Consider the following 20,210-nt stretch of genomic DNA (forward strand, 5'->3'; position numbering starts at 1 on the left):
AGGGTATAATAGGTAAAAAAAAATTGTCCTTTCTTGATTAAAATGGAAAAGTAAAAAAAATTGAACAAATAATTAGGGGCACAGAAAGTAATTAATTACTATCTATAGGGAGAGATTAAGAAATTTATTATTAGTAGTCTAATATATGTTGTACTTATATAAATATCTTTTATCCATCACTACAAATGCTCATCATCAGTTTAATTTAATTTTAAATATTATCAAACTGATTTACCAATTTATAAATATACTCAAACGATAACCGATCTACTAAAATTTTGATTAACTGATTAACATGATCATTATTTAATTACCAATTTAGCTGATATGAGGGGTAGTTTGGTAGAGTGTATTAAGGGTGGCAACGGAACCGGGCACCACGGGCCGGAACCGAACCGGAACCGGGACAGACCGGAACCGGTAATTCCGGAAAAAAATACGTGTACCAGGCCCGGACCGGTAACGGACCGGACCGGAAACCAGGTCCAACCGTTATAAATTATATTTTTTTATTAAAATTAAAAAATTAGAAACATTACACTTAAAAATTTATACTTTTAAAGTTTTAAATACAAACTTTCAAACTTTTAAAAGTATAAAAGTTTAAATTTCACAATTTAAAACTTTGAAAATTTAAATTCAAACTTTAAAACTATAAAAGTTTAAATTTCACCCTTTAAAAGTTTGAAAATTTAAATTCAAATTTCAAACTTTAAAACTATAAAAAGTTTAAATTTCACACTTTAAAAGTTTGAAAATTTAAATTTAAATTATAAACTTTAAAACTAAAAAACTATAAAACTATAAAAATTTAAATTTCACACTTTAAATTTTAAAAGTTTGAAAATTTAAATTCAAACTTTAAAACTATAAAAGTTTAAATTTCACACTTTAAAAGTTAAATTTGAACTTTTGAAGACAATAATTAAAAAAAATTAAGGCGAATAGCCTATTACTTTTATTAATATTAATTAAATAGTACAAGTTGAGTTACAAAATATTAGTAGAGTATTAAAAAATCTAATCTACACAGCCACCTTCTAGGAAGGGTTCTGTTTGAATTAGACCTCGAATTATTATACTCATACTAATAGACATTTAAATTTAATAGTTCATGCTACCAAGGAAATCTTTTTTTAAATCATTTAACATTTCTCTAGTAACATGCTCTGGAATTGGTTGATTAGCTAGTTCTTCCATTGCATCAATGCCGTCATCACTAAAATCTAGCATTATTTCATCAACGTCATTTTCAAATTTGGTCGGTAGAGGTGGACGACCATAACTCCTTCTCTCGCCATTAATCCAATCTCTAAATAGTACGGATATATCCAAGCTATCTGCTGCTAATGAATATCTATGCTCTCCAATTTGAAATCTTGCTGCACTAAAAGCGCCTTCCGAAGCTACTGAAGATGCTTGAATAGCTAACACATCTCGAGCAACCGGTTGTAGTTTTGGAAATCCTTTGCCGCGATTGCTCCACCATTCTAGAAGATCAATAGTAGTAGGTTCTGTATTTTGATTAATGTATGCATCAAAATCATTTCTATCATTATGAGAAAGTTCAATAATACAATCTATCATATCATCAATATCATCTTTATTATTATATCTACTCCTAGAACTTTGAGGCTCTTCGTTATGTACTACATTCCTTATATTAGAATTATACAAGTCGTATAATTTTCTAGCTTCAATTTTTATACTATCTTTAACATCTTGACAACTAGGTGTTTCATCATCTTCACTATCAATACCCAAATTAAAATATATTTTATCAACCATTCGTGATGCACCTTCATCTTTGTAATGTGGGTTTAACAAACAAGCAGTTAAATAAATTTGAGAAATAGGAATAAAATATTTTTAAAATTTTTCAATCATTTTCTTAACAGATTGTTCAAATCTTGGTTTATTTTTGAATTTATAAAATTTACTAGAAATAGCACAAATATTAGGTAAAACAGAGCAAATAGTTGGATAATAAAGTGCAGATATTTTTTTTGTAATTAAATAAAAAACTTTTAAGAATTCTATAAGTTCTTTTATGTCATTCCAATCATTATCATCAAGTCTATATGTCATATTTGAATTATGAGCATTCCAAACCATTTGTAAAGGTTTCCTATATTCATAAGCAACTTCAAGCATTTCAAATAAAGAATTCCATCTAGTACACACTGATTTTGGAATTTTCTAGGTGGAAGATTAAATTCACGACAACGATTTTTAAAATCTCTACGTCTAGACTTAACTTGACATTTAAAAATAAAATGACATGCAGTTTCAACTTTTGTGCAACCATCATCATATATTGTTATACCATCTCTAACAATCAAATTATATATGTGTGCAGCACACCTAATATGAAAACCATCAATATAAATAGGGCAAAGAGACGGTTTTAGTATTTCAACAGCATTACTATTATTAGAAGCATTATCTAATGTGACACTACTTATTTTATCACAAATTCCATAGTTTTGCAAAACATCTATAATTGTTTGAGCTATATAACTACCGGTTTTATGCATTTCACAACATTTATAACCTAAAATTCTTTTTTGCAAAGTCCAATTTTCATCAATCCAATGCGCAGTAATTGTGAAATAATCATTACCATTTACACTACGGCCCATATCAGAAGTAATAGCTATTTTACAATTGTTATAATAAAATAAACAACGAAGATATTGAAAATGTTGAGCTTGATAATCAAAGATAGCCTTTTTAATTGTATTTCTAGTAAAACCTTTAAAATGTGGATTATACACAATTTGAATATAATGAATAAAATCGGGATTTTCAGCAAAACTAAATGGCAAACCCATAACAACAATCATTTTAGCTAATTCTTCAAGATCTTTTTCTCTACTATATGACCGTTGTATACCAGAACCAGAAACATTAGAATGATTTAATTGTGTTTGGACCATATTAGAGCCATCTACTCCTACATTTTCAGGAAGGGTGGTACCATTTTTTTTAGCTTCGGCTACAGCTTTAGCATGCAAAAATTCATTTTTACAACATGACATTAAATGATTACTCAAATGTCCCGTCCCACCCTGTTTTCCTACAGTTTTATGATTCATTCTATGTTTACATTTATTACAAATAGCTTGTGTTTTATCTTCATTCTGAGTCATAAATTGCCACACAACTGATTTTTTAGCGCGTTCTACCTTAGTCCTAGGATGCACGGGGGGAGTGGGAGCAGGACAACGAAAGGGAGCGGGAGCCGGGGAAGAGGGATTGGGAGTGGGACTAGTAGCCAACGGTGGCTCAGTTTCATCATCATCATGTTCATCAACATTATTATCAAAACTATCAACATAAGCATTAACATCATCATGTTCATCATCTTCAGGTAATTCCTCTTCAAAATTACCAAATCTTCTTTGTAAATGTTCATGATAAGGATCTAATCCACTATTACTATCAATATTAAAAACAGTTTCATCAACATGTGTATAATCATCCGTATTTATTCTTAATTGAGAAGTTTTTTTAGTTTTAGATTGAGAAGTACTACCGGTTTTTTTATTTTTCTTGGATTTTGAGCTAGATAAATTAGTGAACGAATTAACTATGGTTGTTTTACCCTTTTCAATAATGTTTTTTCCAAAATCCATATTCAAAATATAAAAAGTGAGTAAATTATATATAATACGAAAATGATTAGCAAAGTTTTAAACAAATAAACAACTAAATAAGTAGAGACTAGAGATTAATTACTCACAAAATAAATAATTAAATGTAAACAAATAAATAACTAAATGAAAAGTGAGTTGGAACGAATGTACCAAACGTCTACTTAAAAAAGTAGACGTGTATGACCGGAAGGCGAAAATTGAAAGTTGAATTTTGAAGCTCCAATTTCCAAAGACCAAATTCGTAATTTTAACGAGAAGTCAAGAATAAGAGAATTTAGAGAGTAGAGAGTAGAGAGATTAGAAGATATTTTTGTGAGTGAAAAGAATGAAAGATTAGGGGTATTTATAGTTAAAAAAAAGGTTGAAAATGTAGTTTTAAGAAGTTTGAGGTATTAAAAAAAGTTTGGGGGGTAGGGAGGTGTAAATGGGGGGTTATGGGGTGAAAGAGCCGTTGGTGGGGCCCAAAACCCGTTGCCCAACGGCTCTCAACGGCTATTTTTCAAATTTTCAGATTAAAAAAAAAAAAAAAAGTTCTGAACCGGACCGGACCGGGACGGAACCGGGACTAATCGGACCGGGATGGACCGGTAAATCCCGGTTTCCGTCCCGTTACCCCTCCCGGACCGGAACAATTCCGAATCTAACCGGTACTATCCGGAACTGAGACGGAACCGGTAACGGACCGGAACGGACCGGAATCGGTACCGGTACCTCCTGGTTCCGTTGCCACCCTTAGAGTGTATTAGCAAAAATAATGCATGCATTAATTATATGTATTAGTAGTCCCTTGTTTGGTGCATTTTTTCATGCTATCTATATCTAATGCTTGCATTAGTTATACACTTTATTGTGTATTGAGAAGTGTATTACTAATACCATGGATTTCTAGGTATTAGTAATGCAAAGGATTTGATTCAGGCATTAATATGGTTAAAGACCAATTACCCCTCAAATGTACTTTTACATCTTTTCCACCATAAATGTGAAGGATACTTTTGTAAATAAATGTTTTTTTACAATGCATACTATTTTTAATACACCAAACCAAACAATGCATAAGAAATAATCTATGCATAACTAATACAAGTATAACTAATACATGCATTACTAATGCAAGCATTACTAATACACTCTATTGGGTATTATTTTTATAAATGTATGATTTGAGTAGTTCAATAATAATATAATAATAATTAAGTAGGCATTTGGATATGAATTTAAAATCATTGATTTAGATAGATGTTAATTTAAAATTGAAATTTTGTTTGGACGTATAATTTAGATTTCAAAAGTTATACCTTTTCTTATAAGCATAACCTTGATAAATTGTGAAAACTATCAAAATTTCTTAGCTCTTGAATAAATTTTTTTTGATTACAAAATGTTATAGCATAAACTACTTTTTTTTAAAAAAAAAATCAATCCAAACCCCTTTAAATTGCATAGCTAAATGACCCCTAAAGTTGATGAATGGTCATATTTGTCTCTTAACTATAATGTGTTTTGGACCCCACCATTCAACTACAATAACAAGACGACAGAAAAAATCTCAATCGAGTGCATTCTGAAAGTACTCTACTTGTGGATTACAATCACTATTTAAACTTTGTGTGGAACACAATTTCCTCAACAGACTCCCTTTCATTTTTTTGTTTTTTCACAAGGGAAAGGGCAAGGCCTTCTAGCCGTGGGAGTAATTACATTTTTGACCTTCTAAACTCCGAAATCAACAACTCAATGGCCGCCGTCTCTAGTTACGCTAGGGCATTTCCGTCATTCGAATGTCGTTCGGAACCTGATTTCTCCGGCAGCCTTCCACATCCTAAAGCCGGCGTTCGATTCTCCGGCAAGTATAACTCCGGGAGTAACCGATCTCAGGTTTATGGTCTGTCTTCTCTGATTTTCAGGTTTCCTCCTAATTTCGTGAGGCAGCTAAGCATTAAGGCTAGGAGGAATTGCAGCAATATCGGCGTGGCTCAAGTTGTGGCGGCTTCCTGGTCTAACAACCAAGCCGGTCCTGAGTTCACTCCGGCGGCTAATGCTGTCGATTCTTCCGCTTCCGCTGCTGTTACTTCGATTGGTATCACCGCAGGTGACGAGGAGGTGGCGGTTGTGGAAAATGCGGATTGTAATGATCAAAATGTACAAATTAAGGGTTCGACAGGTGTTAAATATGCTTCATTTTTGAATTCAGATGGAAGCGTTGCTATTCATGCCGGTAGGATTCTTAGATCCTTAAGCTTTGTGTTGTGATTTCTCTTATTATGTCTGATTAACGTTTATGTTGTATTTCGAAATCGGACGGTTCTTCATCGATGCGATCTGATGAATATATTTCTATTTTGTGAAGCTAGGATTTCAACTTTATCAGTTCTGAATTTTATAAGGACTTTAAGTGATAAGTAACTGGTTTCTAAATTTAACATAGTATTTTAATCGATAATAACTGGTTTCTAAATTTAACATAGTATTTTAATCGATAATAACTAGGTTCTAAATTTAACATGTGTATACATTTAATGAATTTATTAACACATATACACTATTTGAGCAAAATCTATCGGGCCTGCATGCAGGCTATTAGCTCTGCCCCTGTTTATAATGGTCTAAATCGATATAGAGAGGATGGGATATAGAGATATATATAGCAGTTCGGGATTGAGGTGTAGTTGATTAATTCAATGGTTTAAAACCCATAGTTTGCTTGACAATCTTGGAAGAGATGCATGCATGAAATATGTTTTGGGCCTTACTATTGTCCGTTGATGTCTAGAGTGTCAAAGACATATCACACTGAAGGCTTAATCTGAGGACAACAGTACTGTAACACTTCAAGCTAAAATTGGATAAATACTCAAAAAGTATTCAACTTTATCTATCAGTTTGTCTGAATTAGTCCACATCTCCCAGTTCAATTGAGGCTCAAAGCACTCTCAGCCAGATTTCAAGATATTAAGTTTAAAATGCCGTCTCAGCTGAAAAATATTGGTGTCTTGACTCAAATTGGAGCTTGGATGATCTCTTCATATTTTCCTAATCTCATTCTTTCCGTGAGTGTTTATGTTGGAGGGACGGGAAGAAGAAGACGGGTTACAGACATCAATGACTAAGCTCTCAACCAAATAGGAGGAAATGTGGGGTTTCTGTGTATTCCATCTGACCTTTTCCTTTTGCCCTAAATTTTTTTGGAACCCAAACCCAAGTAAAAGATTGTGGGTTGGCGTGGAAAATGAAAGAAACATTTCTTTCATTTTCCATTCCAATCCACCATTTCTGAATTGGAATTGGATATCAACACTGTTGATGCTTTCTTTCTTTTCCTCTTCTGAAAAACCACAACAAAATGGTAGAACGAAAAGGAAATGTTGTTCCTTGAATATTGTCACCTGAACGCATGAGGGTTCTTGGGTTGCCTATAACAAAAGAAATCTTTTCATCATAGATGTACTTTTATGGGCATTCTCTAGTTTGAATAAAGATTATTTCAATATATCTCTTGAGGATGGGGGTAATATTTGTGCTTTCAGATCGGCTGTATGAATCAAGAAAAAACTTACGTTTGTTTTTCTGCAGGTGAAAGGTTGGGACGCGGTATTGTTACTGATGCCATAACTACCCCAGTGGTTAACACATCTGCTTACTTCTTCAACAAAACTTCTGACCTTATTGATTTTAAGGTATTTACTGTTGTAGTTGATCCTTGAGTTGCTTACAGTGTGAATCAAAAATACAATCGCTCTCTAGTTCCAATGGAAAATTCCTGACCTGATAGGGGAAGTCATGACGACCCTAGCCACTTTCTTGGTCAATTGTCAGTTTTCGTTAGATATTATACTGGTGTACCATCAAATTGGTAGAGAGAATGTTAAGTACATCGTTGGTGAATTTGTTTATGTTCAATTTCACCTTATATATTTTGGCAGGAGAAAAGACGTGCAAGTTTTGAATATGGCCGCTATGGGAACCCCACTACTGTTGTTTTGGAGGAGAAAATTAGGTTAGCGTTATCTTTGGTTAATTAGTTTGTTTTCATTTTCTATTTCCGTCTGTTGCTTTTGTTTTCTCTAGTTGTCTTATGTTGGTACTTAAGGGGCAATTATTTTAGTAATGAGGTATTTGTATCTCTAACAGTGCACTTGAGGGTGCTGAATCAACCTTGATAGTGGCATCTGGAATGTGTGCCAGTACTGTAATGTTCCTGGCCTTGGTTCCTGCTGGTGGGCATATTGTTACTACCACAGACTGCTACAGGAAGACACGTGTTTTTATTGAGACAATACTGCCTAAAATGGGAATTACGGTACTTTCACTAATCCAAATGTTTAAGATACTTGGCATTCTATTTATGAAGTCCAGAAATATTACAAGATTTGAGTAAAGCTGTTGTTTTTATTTTGGTAATGAGACAAATATTATAAATTCATTTCGGTAACACTCTCCAAAAACTGTTGGCTACTAATATTATTGAACCATAATGTTTCTCTTTTGTTGAATTAGTCTAAGAGAAAAAAATGCTGATGTGTTTCATTACCACAGGCCACAGTCATTGATCCAGCAGATATGGGAACTTTGGAGTTAACATTAAATCAGAAGAAAGTCAGTATGCAAACACATTGTTGTGTATCACTTAACTATGCTGAAGTATAGAGTTGCGGAAGATAATTCCAATGACTGGCACCTTGTTCAATGCAGGTGGATCTTTTCTTTACTGAGTCTCCAACAAATCCATTCCTGAGATGTGTTGACATTGAGCTGGTTTCAAAGCTTTGCCGTGAAAAAGGAGCTTTGGTTTGCATAGATGGGACGTTTGCAACTCCTCTTAACCAGAAGGCCCTTGCTCTAGGGGCTGACCTTGTTGTGCACTCTGCTACAAAATTCCTTGGTGGGCACAATGATGTAAGTGGCATTAGCTGGCGTTTTAACAATTAATCAACTATGCTGCCACTAAGAAACATCAAACTGACTGCAATGCTGCGCTTCATACAGGTTCTTGCAGGTTGCATTAGTGGTCCTGAAAAATTAGTTTCAGTAATCCGAAACTTGCATCATATCCTTGGTGGTGCTCTCAATCCTGTGAGTTTTCTTAATTGAAGTACTGATTGACTTAAATCCCTGACTTTTTATGCTGCATATGTGTGTGTAAATTTTGGTGAAGGTAGAATTGCTTTTGGCGGGTTGACTGAGCATATTTTCATGGTGGGTCAATTTGGGCAGAGCCCAAGTCAGCCCATCTAAAAACTGGGCTACTTTGGACTTAGTATGTTGCCCAAATCGACCCATAAAAGAACTTGTCAAAATATTTATAATCTTTTTTGTTTGTTTGATATGTCTGAGATAGCCATATTAAAGAAAAAAGGTTATTAATAAATTATGAGAAAGTAATTTAAGAAATTAAAACTCGGTTAGAGTTGGGCGTGTTAAGCTGTGACCCATTATCTCTAAGCCCATCTTGACCCAACTATCCCAATTTCAGCACAACCTCCAGTTGACACCCCTAGTCACGTTGGTATGCTTACTTTAGCTTAAACGTTCACTAGGAGTCTTTATTCTTGTTAGGGGTTTGTATCCCGGGAGAAAATATAAAGAACTTTTAGTGTTAGAGAACCTAATTTTTTTAATATTGACCAGAGGTCTAGGGTAATTACGGTGTAGTTGTTGATGTTGTATGAAGTGTAACTCACATTTTAAGTTTGTATTTTATAGAAGTCTGATTCAATTTTCCCATCTACCAGAATGCTGCATATCTTATCATCCGAGGCATGAAGACGCTGCATCTTCGTGTACAGCAACAAAATTCAACTGCATTGAGGATGGCCGAAATTTTAGAGGCTCATCCCAAGGTACTCTTGACTTCAATAGCTTTGTTAGTCATGATTTGAAATTCACACTTTTTTAGAGCACAATTACCTTATTCATAGTCATGATATTTCATGTATATGAGAAAAGTAAGAATGTTCAACTTGATGTTGGTTAGAGTAAATACCAATCTTATGAGCATAACATTGACATCATGATCTAGTTCTAGGTTATAAAAGCTGGTTTAATCTTTAAAGTAGGTGAAAATAATTAAAACGCTGAAAGCAACTCAAGAAGAAGATGCACCATTATTAGTTTCAAAAAAGTAGAAGAAGATGCACCATCATTATGGATGAACTTTGTTAAGCCAGATAAACTGAACGATCTTTACTTTCACTCCTTTGTACCTGTAAATTCTGCTGTTAACATCACAAAGCTGTACTTTTTGGGTGATTCTGTTTTTTCTTTCCTTCATCGATTAACAAAGATTATTCTTACATCCATGGTTGCTACTTTGGGATGCTTCCTAGTCGTCCTCTACTACAACATGCACACTCACTAAGACAAATAGGTCGGAAACAAGTAAACATTAGAGGAAACATTCATAAGTGTTGATTAGTATCCGCTTAACTCTATAAAAAAATTCTATGTTACTTGTACAGTTACACTCCCTGTACAATCCACCTTAAGTCAGGTAGCTACTTCATCCTAATAATGCATGATTGACTCATTACTGAACATAAAAATTACTATGATACCACACTTCTAGCTTATCTATGAGCAGTTGCATTAAAGTTCAGAGGTCTTGTTTTTCCTGCGTTTAATTAGGATTTCTGCTAGTCCTGCAAGTGCTGTCATATCTGAATAAAATGAGTTGCAGGTGAAACATGTCTATTATCCAGGCTTGCCGAGTCATCCGGAATATCATCTTGCAAAGAAACAAATGACTGGCTTTGGTGGTGTGGTCAGTTTTGAGGTCTGTATTTTACTATGATCTTTTGTTAACCAAGAATCCCTGTCATTTCTCTCTATTTTCAGTATATTTAAAGGTTATATATTTTTTTATTATAAGGTTGATGGAGACCTCCTAACTACTGCAAAATTTGTGGATGCTCTGAGGATTCCCTATATTGCTCCATCGTTTGGAGGTTGTGAGAGCATTGTGGACCAACCAGCAATAATGTCTTATTGGTATGTCAACATTCTATTTCATGGTTACTTATATCAATAAAGTATATTCTATTCTGGGGTGAAAATCTGGAAGTATAGCTTTTCTATCAACTATTAATTAACATATCGAGTGTTGCATCAAGTCATGTTTTACATTAGGTCATGCAATTATCTTCTATATCTAAAAGCATCTGATCTAGTAATGAAAACTTGTGGATAACATGCTCGGTTTTTCCCGTAAAACAGGGATCTTAGCCAATCTGATAGAGCAAAGTATGGTATCTTGGATAACTTGGTTCGGTTTAGCTTTGGAGTGGAAGACTTTGACGATGTGAAAGCTGATGTTCTTCAGGCTTTGGATTCCATATAGGCTGTTTCACCTGCAACAATTTTTTTTCACGTGGTTCCATCCTGATTTGGTTGTTCGTACTTATGTTATTGCCGACTTCCATCACGTAGCCAATTGTTTGAATGTAATGAAAGGATCATCAAGTAGATGATTCAATCCCTTAAATTATTTGGATATTCTCATGTCGTTTTCCTTAACCTTTTAATTTCTCCAAGGATGAATATTCTCATGTCGTTTAAAGAATGCATTTTAAAGAAAAATGGCAAGGGGAGAAAATGAATTTGTGTTTACTGTGTGGGAGACTCCTTAGTAGTTACTAGTAGATTAGAAATATTTAGTCGCACTAAGTATTGAATATGAGTTGAGAAATTAGAAAAAATCCTGATGTTCTCAACGCACAATTTTGAATAATGTTACATACTTAAAGGTTGCCATTCAGAAATCACTATCATTGATTGACCTCAAAGTCGAGTTGTATGACAACAATTTCTAAAATATGTGTTGTATTGTTGTTCCTGCGTCTCTTGGGGGACAGAATGGCTAAGCTGACAGGACACTCAACTACAAGTTGTAATCGAATATTCTTTCAAAAGCCATGGTATTCTGCGCAATTGGATCGCTAGGAATTTCACATGTAAAAGTTAAAATTCATTATTTTATTTGTGACTTTTACTCACATTTTCTGTTGTAACATTATTGGACATTAGTTAGAACAAATAAGCTCGGCCCAATGATTTCGTAATTCTTTTACAAATTTAATTTTAGTTTTATATTTATTTACGAGATATATTTATTTATATATATATAATAATTTTCTTCTACAATAACAAATTTAATTTTAGTTTTATATTTATTTACGAGATATATTTATTTATATATATATAATAATTTTCTTCTACTCAATTTGTAGAACGACAAAGAGATCATTTTTATCCTTAAAAGTATTTATGATAACTTAAATTCTTTGTTAAAAACTTATAATTTGAGTTCCTTGGTTGGTGGGTGAGGGAATGCATATCCTGAACTCAAAATTGCTAATTGGTGTGAGAATCTAACATTTTGTAAAATTTTGTCCCATCTGTTATTGGATTTCTAAACTCCAAAAAGCAAAATTTTGTTTAAAATCAGTGTGTTTATTCGAATTTGTTTAAAATCGAGCGATTGGTGATATGAAATTCGGGAAAGAATTCGGCATCCATTTGGAAGAAACCCTACCTGAATGGAGGGACAAATACTTGTGTTACAAGCCTTTGAAGAAGCTTATCAAGCACATCCCTTCTTCCACCGGCGATAATCCACCTCCGCTACCGCCGCTGCCGCCCGCGACAGCGGCCGCGACCGAGCTGCAGGATTGGTTTATCAGAATTCTCAATGAGGAACTTGACAAGTTCAACGATTTCTACGTGGATAAAGAGGAAGACTTCATTATCCGTTTCCAGGTTTTGTTTTTTTTTTTAAAAAAAATAAAAATAAAAATCTACGCTATTGTCTGTTTGTAATTCTGAAATTGAATTGCTGGTAAATTTTTGTTTACAGATTCCCGTTAAAAAAATCAATTTTTGTTTTGGTGTGAAGAGACTGCGTGATTGTTACGCTTGATTAGTTTGATTAATTTAACTTGAACAGAATTTTACAGTTGATAAGCTCAGCTTTCAATTTCCTTTATTTCAATCAATTGGTTAATTACACCTTAATTCTGGATTAGTTGTGGTCAACTGCATGAATCCGTTATATCCATTGCGCTTTGTTTTAAGTCCTAAAAACCGAAATTTCATCAGAGTTTTTACTTATGATTTCCATAAATTGGATCAAGTTGTTAGCTTTAGATGGATCTGGGAATGTGAAGGTTTTAAGGAATTTGTTTCTGGTGTTTATTTGTTGTATTATTCGTAGCTTATTGTCGTAAAGAGGGATAAATGTACTGTCACTTCTGTGAGCGGCAATTAGTACGTGGGTGAGATAAAGGATGGAGGAATTGAAGAATAGATATTTTTAGATGTTCAAGAGTACAAGGATTTGGTAAAGTGACAAAGTCTCTCTTTTGGATAGATATGCTGCTGTGGTATGTGATATGTGATATTTGATGAAGTGTAAGTGGAGAAGGAAATCATTATATGAATCACAACAAAGGCCAAAAAATGCAAATGCAACTATGATGAACTTAAGAGCAATGCCAATAAATAATGGTCCCTTGTGGTCTTTAGATGGACGGTTCAAGTGATTGAGAGGAGATATATATACACCACATACCCCAAAAATAGAATCAAATATTTGGGTGCTGGTGGAGGGAAATGGTATGACAGGAGCTTCCTGGAGAATATTCTTAGTAAAGCTGGGGATATAAAAGTATCTTAATGGCATATTCCCCCTACTGCCTTTATAATTTGTTGAGCTGATTTGACCAAGGAAATGCCAAACACTAAATATCAGAATATCTCTGGCTTTCTCATATAACACTAACACCTGACTGAGCATATTACAACAACATACCTAGTGTAATCCCACAAGTCAGGTCTAGGAAGGGTAAAGCGTATGCAAACCTTACCCCCTATATGGGAAGGTAGAAAGGTTGTTTTCGATAGGCCCTCGGCTCAAGGAAAAGCATCTCGAAGTAGTTCGAAAAAGAAATAATGGAAGTAAAGAAATTGTGGAGAAATAGTATAGAGAGCATGACAAAATATTCTGAAAAAGAACAATAACTTCAACAAAATAGTGCGATAATCGAAGACAAGAGACAACAAATAGTAACAGAAATTGAAGGACAGAAACTACAAGAGAAGTACTACTACGACTACTAGTATGGAAGGATAAATGAGACAACACTCTACTAACTTTCTACCATAATCCTTGTCCTCCACAACCTCCTATCTAAGGTTATGTCCTTCGTAAGCAGCAACTTGTCTAAGTAAATTCTCTAGAAAAATATTTGTACTCTTAAATGTTCACTCTTCCTTCAAGTCCAATGAAGAAAATTTTCTATTAGGCAACTCGGAGTTAGGGTGCTTGACTAAACTGTTAGATCAAGCCACCTATGATCCTCCACACAACATGGCAACCTAGGCTTAGGTTGCCTAAACAAGCTAAACAAGCAGGACACCTTGCGAGCTGATCATTTTACTAGTTTCTTTGAAGCTTTGTTGCATCATTATTATTCAGCGTGGAGACTAGTTGGGATTGTTTCTCTTCTTGTCCTGCTACTTTTGATGGAGGCTGCCCATCTAATAAATATCAAAATTTTCTTGATCAAGTGTTGATAACTATCTAATTAGTTCTTTACCTTATAAAAATAAAACTATCTGTCAAATTATTTTTAGGATATTTGACCACACTTATCGGCATTGTTGCTGATGTGGCCCCAAGTACTAGATTAAATAAGAAAGACACTCATATATTGAATACTATAAGAGAAATATTAAATATTGCTATAGTTTATTGACTTTTATATGACTTCGATAACGTGGAACTGGTATTGTCTGTGTTGTACAGCTTTCTTCTTGTCTTGTTCAGACACAAAGGTAATGGATACAATTATTTAAATAACACTTCCATTAATAAAATTCACGATATTTAACGCAATCAGAGTATAAACATAAACCCAAATTCAAATTATTACTGTATGAAACACCTCATTTTTGTACTTACCATGTGAAATAATTAAATCTCACACCCACTAATAAAACTAAACATTCAGTATAAACAATTGATTCTCTCTGTTAAATATCACTTTATTCTTTAGATTGCCTTATAGTCAATGCTTCCCAGTCTGTTGCATATATTTTTACTCTAATTTAACTAAAAAGTGAAAAAAGTTCCATAATACTAACCTCTTGTACTTGCCCATATTACTTATATGGGGTGACTCCCTTCACTTGTGCCGTTTCCAAAGCTGCTCTCGATCCTCAAAGCCCGGTATCGGAGTCAACCCCTCCCTTGGTCGGTTCATGAGGTGTACTAGTAGTTAGGGAATTGCATGCATAATGAATACTTCACTTGGTTAATCATAAACTGAGACTAAGTTTCTTTTGAAAATGATTGGATCCAATGATGACCTTGGTCTTTAACTTTTTCTTCATCTGGATCAGAATATGATACATTTCAGAACAAATGGGGTGGGTTCGTAACTCTTATATCTGGTACCTGTGTCCGTGTAGGGCTTTGGGTGGAGCATGTCATCCGTCTTAGTCCAGGATTGGGATTGGTAGTTGGTGAAAGGAGTTATTATATGATATCTGGTGTCAGAAGTAACCAAATGCCTTTAACATATATATAAACATTTAAGGTTCATTGCTACACTCCATAATATATAATTATGCAGGATTTCTTTGTCCCATCAGCCTTTACTGCATAAGGCATCATGAGTAAATTATAGCATAAAGACAGGAATATGGCTATCATTCTAGACAACTTTGTTGCGTATTGTTACTGAAAGTGCAAACTAAAGTTGTCAAGTTTTAGTATGAAGCCCTTATAATTGCATATTCAATCTGCAACTGGCCTATTCAGGCCTGAATATACATTTAGAATAGAATTTTGATACAAACATTATGTAGTTTGCGATTGGAATGTGGAGTCAAGTAACTATCAAAATGTTTACGTTTTGGGTAATCCATAATGAAATGAGTTGTGGCAGTGGAAGGAATCCTGGAAAGCTGCGGGTGTGTTAATGGTGATGCAAGGACTGAAGAATTGTGGCAAAAATGATGGACGTGACTGGTGAATGTGAAATTAAGATTCTTTAAGAAGTAGCAAGGTGAGACGGGGGTGGCGGAGCTACAGTTCCGTTGGCCAACTAACAACAATCGTGGCTGGTGCACAGTGGAGACAACATGGTAAATGCTGTCTCTGGTATGGGGTTCTGTGATGCTTGAAGGTCTGCGATCGAGTGAGTTATTTGGTTGTAGAGGATGAAAATGTAATTTGTGGGCCTGGTGGCCACTTCAAAAGTGGTGGAGGCAGACAGTGGAATAGGATGCATCTTTCAGTTTGGAACTTATTGGCGCATTTTCTGAATTTTGACTCATATTCCACTATGGGAGTTTAGAAGGGTACTGAAAATGGACTGTGTTATCTTTTTCCTTATCTTAATGGAGAGGTAGGCATTGGAAGGATGCAAGAATGAGTGTGTAAGATATCAAACGTGGAAACAAAATGAGAGTCATCATATTGCAGTATTATTGAATTTTTATTTCTCAAAGATATTTGTAATACATAGCGAGTCTCAAATTGCTATAGTGTGGATTTTGATTTTTTTTCTCTACTTGTATAACAGGAACTGAAGGAAAGAATTGAACGTGTGAAGGAGAAGAGCGACGAAGATGGAGTTCTTGCAACAAACAATGAATTCAGTGAAGAAATGATGAACATCCGTAAAGACTTTGTTTCCATACACGGGGAGATGGTTCTTCTGAAAAATTATAGCTCATTAAATTTTGCAGGTATAGAATTTTTGTCTGTCAATTTTCACCTTGCACTTCTGAAATTTGTTACCCTTGATAGTTGTGTGTTTCCAGCATCATAGTGCTCTAAGGATTAGAGGAGAAATTTTACTGTGTTAAATACAATTATGACTAGTTTATTATCAAAATTAACCTAATTGATTAATCTCAAATCAGAACGCAGATCCACCTAATAACCCATATCCGTCCTGCCTAAAAGCCTCGTTAAATCAAGAAATTAGCTTTTATAATTTGATTACTTTCTATTGAAAATTTCAAAATTGAAGATAATTGAAGAAAAAGCTTCTCAAGAATTTAAAGATAATCAAAACATAGGAGTATTTGAAGCAAGAAAGAGTTCTATGTTCAGATGCATCAGATGGGTTTATTCATAATTTGCCACCACTAAATTTCTCAATTTCACACTCACTCTTCATGTAACTTCAATCCAAGTCCATGAAGATCACAAGAAGAATGTTCAGAGAACAAGATCAAGAAGCTGACATCATTGATATTTCTTAGCTAAGGAAGGACTTTGAAGTTTAAGAATGGAGATCGAAGACAAAATCGAATGATAGACAGAACATAAGACCTGTTGCAAAGATAAAAATGTATGAACTTTAAGAGAAAAAAGTTCAAAAATTTCAGCCAAAGAATAAGACCGTCTGATGAAAATTTTACCCGTATATTTGTTAAAATTTAGACGCTAGATTTGGATTCCAAAAGTTACCCTTTTTGACCCAAATTTTATTGTTGCATTTCAAGAAGCAGACTTGATTGTTAAAACTCAAGTACGAGAAAAGCTAAGATTGAAGAGAAGATTTTTAAACCACTAAGAAAAATGAAGAAGATGAAGATAGGGAACCACATTTAGACGGAGGCAGATATGGGTTATGGGTAGATCCGGATTATGAATTGAGATTAATTAATTAGGTTAATTTTAATAATAGCCAATAGGAACACGCCACGTAATAAATGAATTTCTTAATTTTATTTTGAAGTGGACCCTTAAAAATAAGGGTAGTTTAGAGCCAATACGTTGACATCAGGGGTATTTTGGAGCCAAAAGGTTAACTAAGGGTAATAGTTTAAGGGTATTTTAGGCCCTTTTCCGCATGCAGTTTAATGTTTAACACAATTCCTCCATCTCTGAGTTATTGTTTTCCCCAATATCCTTTAACCATTTTCTGATGATGATTTTTTCTTCCTTAATTCTCTTCCTCTACTTCTAATATCTTCTACCAGTTCACTTTTTCTTTCCTATTTTATACATTAATTCTTCGAATTGATTACACGGAATGTGTAATCTCAAGAGCCTTGTAGTTGATACAACAAGATGGTGAGGTTTTGGGATGAGACGAAGATGAAAATAGAGGATAGGATAGGAAGCTGGGAGAAGAAAAGATGACGAGATGATGTGGTGTGGGGATGGAAAGGGAGGGGTGTTGGAAGGAGAAAGAAAAGAAAGTAGGAATGCTTTGAGGGGACAACAGATGATGGGTATTAGAGAGAGGAATAGGGGTGATGTAAAATTATGGGAGCTACTAGCTCTACTCGGCAAACAAGGACAACTCTCACATAACTAGTCATACTTTAGTTTAACTTGAAAGTAAGATTTCTTGGTTTAGAGGTATAACTACCTCTGATTTATGCAAGGTCATGGTATAAGGCTTCTTGGTTTAGAGAGTATAACTACCTCTGATTTATGCTAGGTCATGGTATCTTCTCTAACAATTTTTTTGTTTCATTAGGACTTGTTAAGATCTTGAAGAAGTATGATAAACGAACTGGGGGATTGTTGCGTCTTCCTTTTACACAAGTTGCACTTCATCAGCCGATCTTTACTACGGAACCTCTGACGAGATTAGTCCATGAGTGTGAGGCTAATCTTGAGGTCTTATTTCCTTTGGAAGCAGAAGTTGTTGAATCAGCTGCCCCTGCAGATGAACAGATGGGAGCAACTTCTTCATATGCTTCCAATGTTCTCCCTGATACAACATTTCCACAGGGGGAAGAAAATGGGGATATATACCGAAGCACGCTAGCTGCAATAAGAGCCATTCAGGGACTAAAGAAAGCCAGCTCAACACATAACCCACTGTCATTTTCATCTATTTCTGGGAATCAAGATAATGATAGCCCAGGTGCTGTAACAGCAGAAGACTCCGATTCTGACTCATTGGTTGCCTCTCAGAATGGTGAAGAGATGAACCATGAAGTTTCCAGTTCACCAAAATAGAGTTGACCGATCTTGTTTTGTTTTGTTCATTATGTATAGTGCTAAAACTGTGCACTTTCTGCGTTGTGTGCTATAGGTCTGAATAACTGCTTACCCAATCAATAATGTAAAGGAATTAACTTTAAATGTTGTGGTAATCACAAAAGCTTGATGATCATCTACAAATGCCTATTTTTTGCAATTTCAGAGGGCAGTAAGGCACAATAATTTTAAGTAATGTATTCTGCCTGTGAAGGAGGAGAGTGAAATTACTTCACCGATGCACATTCTAGTCATTTTGAGCTGTTTATGGATCAGTCATAAGTATATATGATCATACCGAGTTAAGTATTTAGGTGTCCATGTATGCCCCAAGAATCTGACAGAATACAGTAATTGACCTGTCAATCAAATTTGAGTGAAAAGCTGGAGCTTCTACCAAAGAATGGTCGAAAGTTTGCCAAAAAGGCCAGATAGAAGTAAGTATTTTTAATTCTCTTGTTCTCTCACTTCTACGACTGTGATTTTTGTATTCCAGTGTTGCTTCTTAGCAAGGGCAGAAGATGAGTGAGTTGCTTCTCAACGGACTTTTGTGGCAATTCTATCTTTGCTGCTTTAGCATGTGTCTTCTTCAGCTGCATCTTCCTCAAAAGATGAAGTAGGTAACTCATTATATAATTACATGTCACACTATGTATTAAACTTTTCAAATAGTTGATAAACAAAGAAGTGTCATAATGGGGCTCACTGTTTTTTCCCCAAAAGTTTTCCATTGAACTAGTTTTCATTGCATTTAACCTTCTAACTTTATAATGTACCTTTACTTTATCTTTTTACCATTTTTATCAAGTATTGATTTAAAACAAATTGGACGAAGAAGATTCTATGGCATTTTCCATGTGACGGTACAATAAGAAATCAATGTAAAACTTGTGCAACTTTGAAAAGGGAGTAAAAGAAAACGGTTTTCCTCTAATAGCAACTGTAGAGACATGACATATAAGATCCCCAATAAGTGTAGTTTGTAAAAAGTTTATCATTAATACTATTGAAGAATTCTACTTTTCCCTACTTATGCCGTTTGTATATACTCCCTCCCTCTAGTCCAAATTAAGTCCATTGTTGGAATTCTTCTCATAGTTCAAAATAAGTGAATTGTTGGGACTTTTTTTCTCCATATTTACCCTTCATTTTGGGAGGTTCTTAACTACTTTACATTTTCTAGGAGAATAGTTTGGGAATAATCAAAAGGGTAATAGTGGAAAGTAGTTTTTGATTTATGTCCTTCAATATTTTTCTTAAGGGGTGTGCCGTACGCCCATACCCCAACAATTCACTTGATATGAATTAGAGGGAGTAATGTCCTATCCAGCCAAATGACTTTGCAAAAGGTATGCTTTTGAATTTTGGATGTTGATATAAAGACACAGCAAAAGAGAACTATTTATGGCATAGTATTGCTTGAAAAGTCTGGATTTTTATTCAAGTAGAGAAGAGAAAAATAGCTACTACTACAAATTACTGCAAATATTTCCTTCTGTGAACAGACAAAACACAACGAAAACATGCCAAGTTTTATTTAC

The 20,210-nt window shown here is 34.5% G+C and overlaps 2 protein-coding genes across 2 annotated transcripts; both read left to right on the forward strand.

Annotated features, from left to right (window-relative positions):
• Positions 1-5,293: 5,293 nt before the first annotated feature.
• LOC125836162 (cystathionine gamma-synthase 1, chloroplastic-like) lies at positions 5,294-11,250 on the forward strand. The gene is made up of 11 exons (XM_049515262.1): positions 5,294-5,877; positions 7,233-7,336; positions 7,583-7,656; positions 7,791-7,959; positions 8,196-8,255; positions 8,352-8,555; positions 8,646-8,732; positions 9,392-9,499; positions 10,336-10,431; positions 10,528-10,646; positions 10,872-11,250. Exons 1-11 carry the CDS (start codon positions 5,397-5,399, stop codon positions 10,993-10,995), a joined length of 1,626 nt encoding a protein of 541 aa, XP_049371219.1. The 5' UTR covers positions 5,294-5,396; the 3' UTR covers positions 10,996-11,250.
• A 702-nt stretch (positions 11,251-11,952) lies between these two features.
• Positions 11,953-18,782, forward strand: LOC125836177 (SPX domain-containing protein 4-like). The gene is made up of 3 exons (XM_049515280.1): positions 11,953-12,413; positions 16,244-16,409; positions 18,161-18,782. The coding sequence occupies exons 1-3, from the start codon at positions 12,144-12,146 to the stop codon at positions 18,646-18,648; spliced, it is 924 nt and encodes a 307-aa protein (XP_049371237.1). The 5' UTR covers positions 11,953-12,143; the 3' UTR covers positions 18,649-18,782.
• Positions 18,783-20,210: the final 1,428 nt, after the last annotated feature.

This window comes from Solanum verrucosum, unplaced genomic scaffold (assembly GCF_900185275.1).
Source record: "Solanum verrucosum unplaced genomic scaffold, falcon-dt-bn FXZP01000278.1, whole genome shotgun sequence".
NCBI lineage: Eukaryota > Viridiplantae > Streptophyta > Magnoliopsida > Solanales > Solanaceae > Solanum > Solanum verrucosum.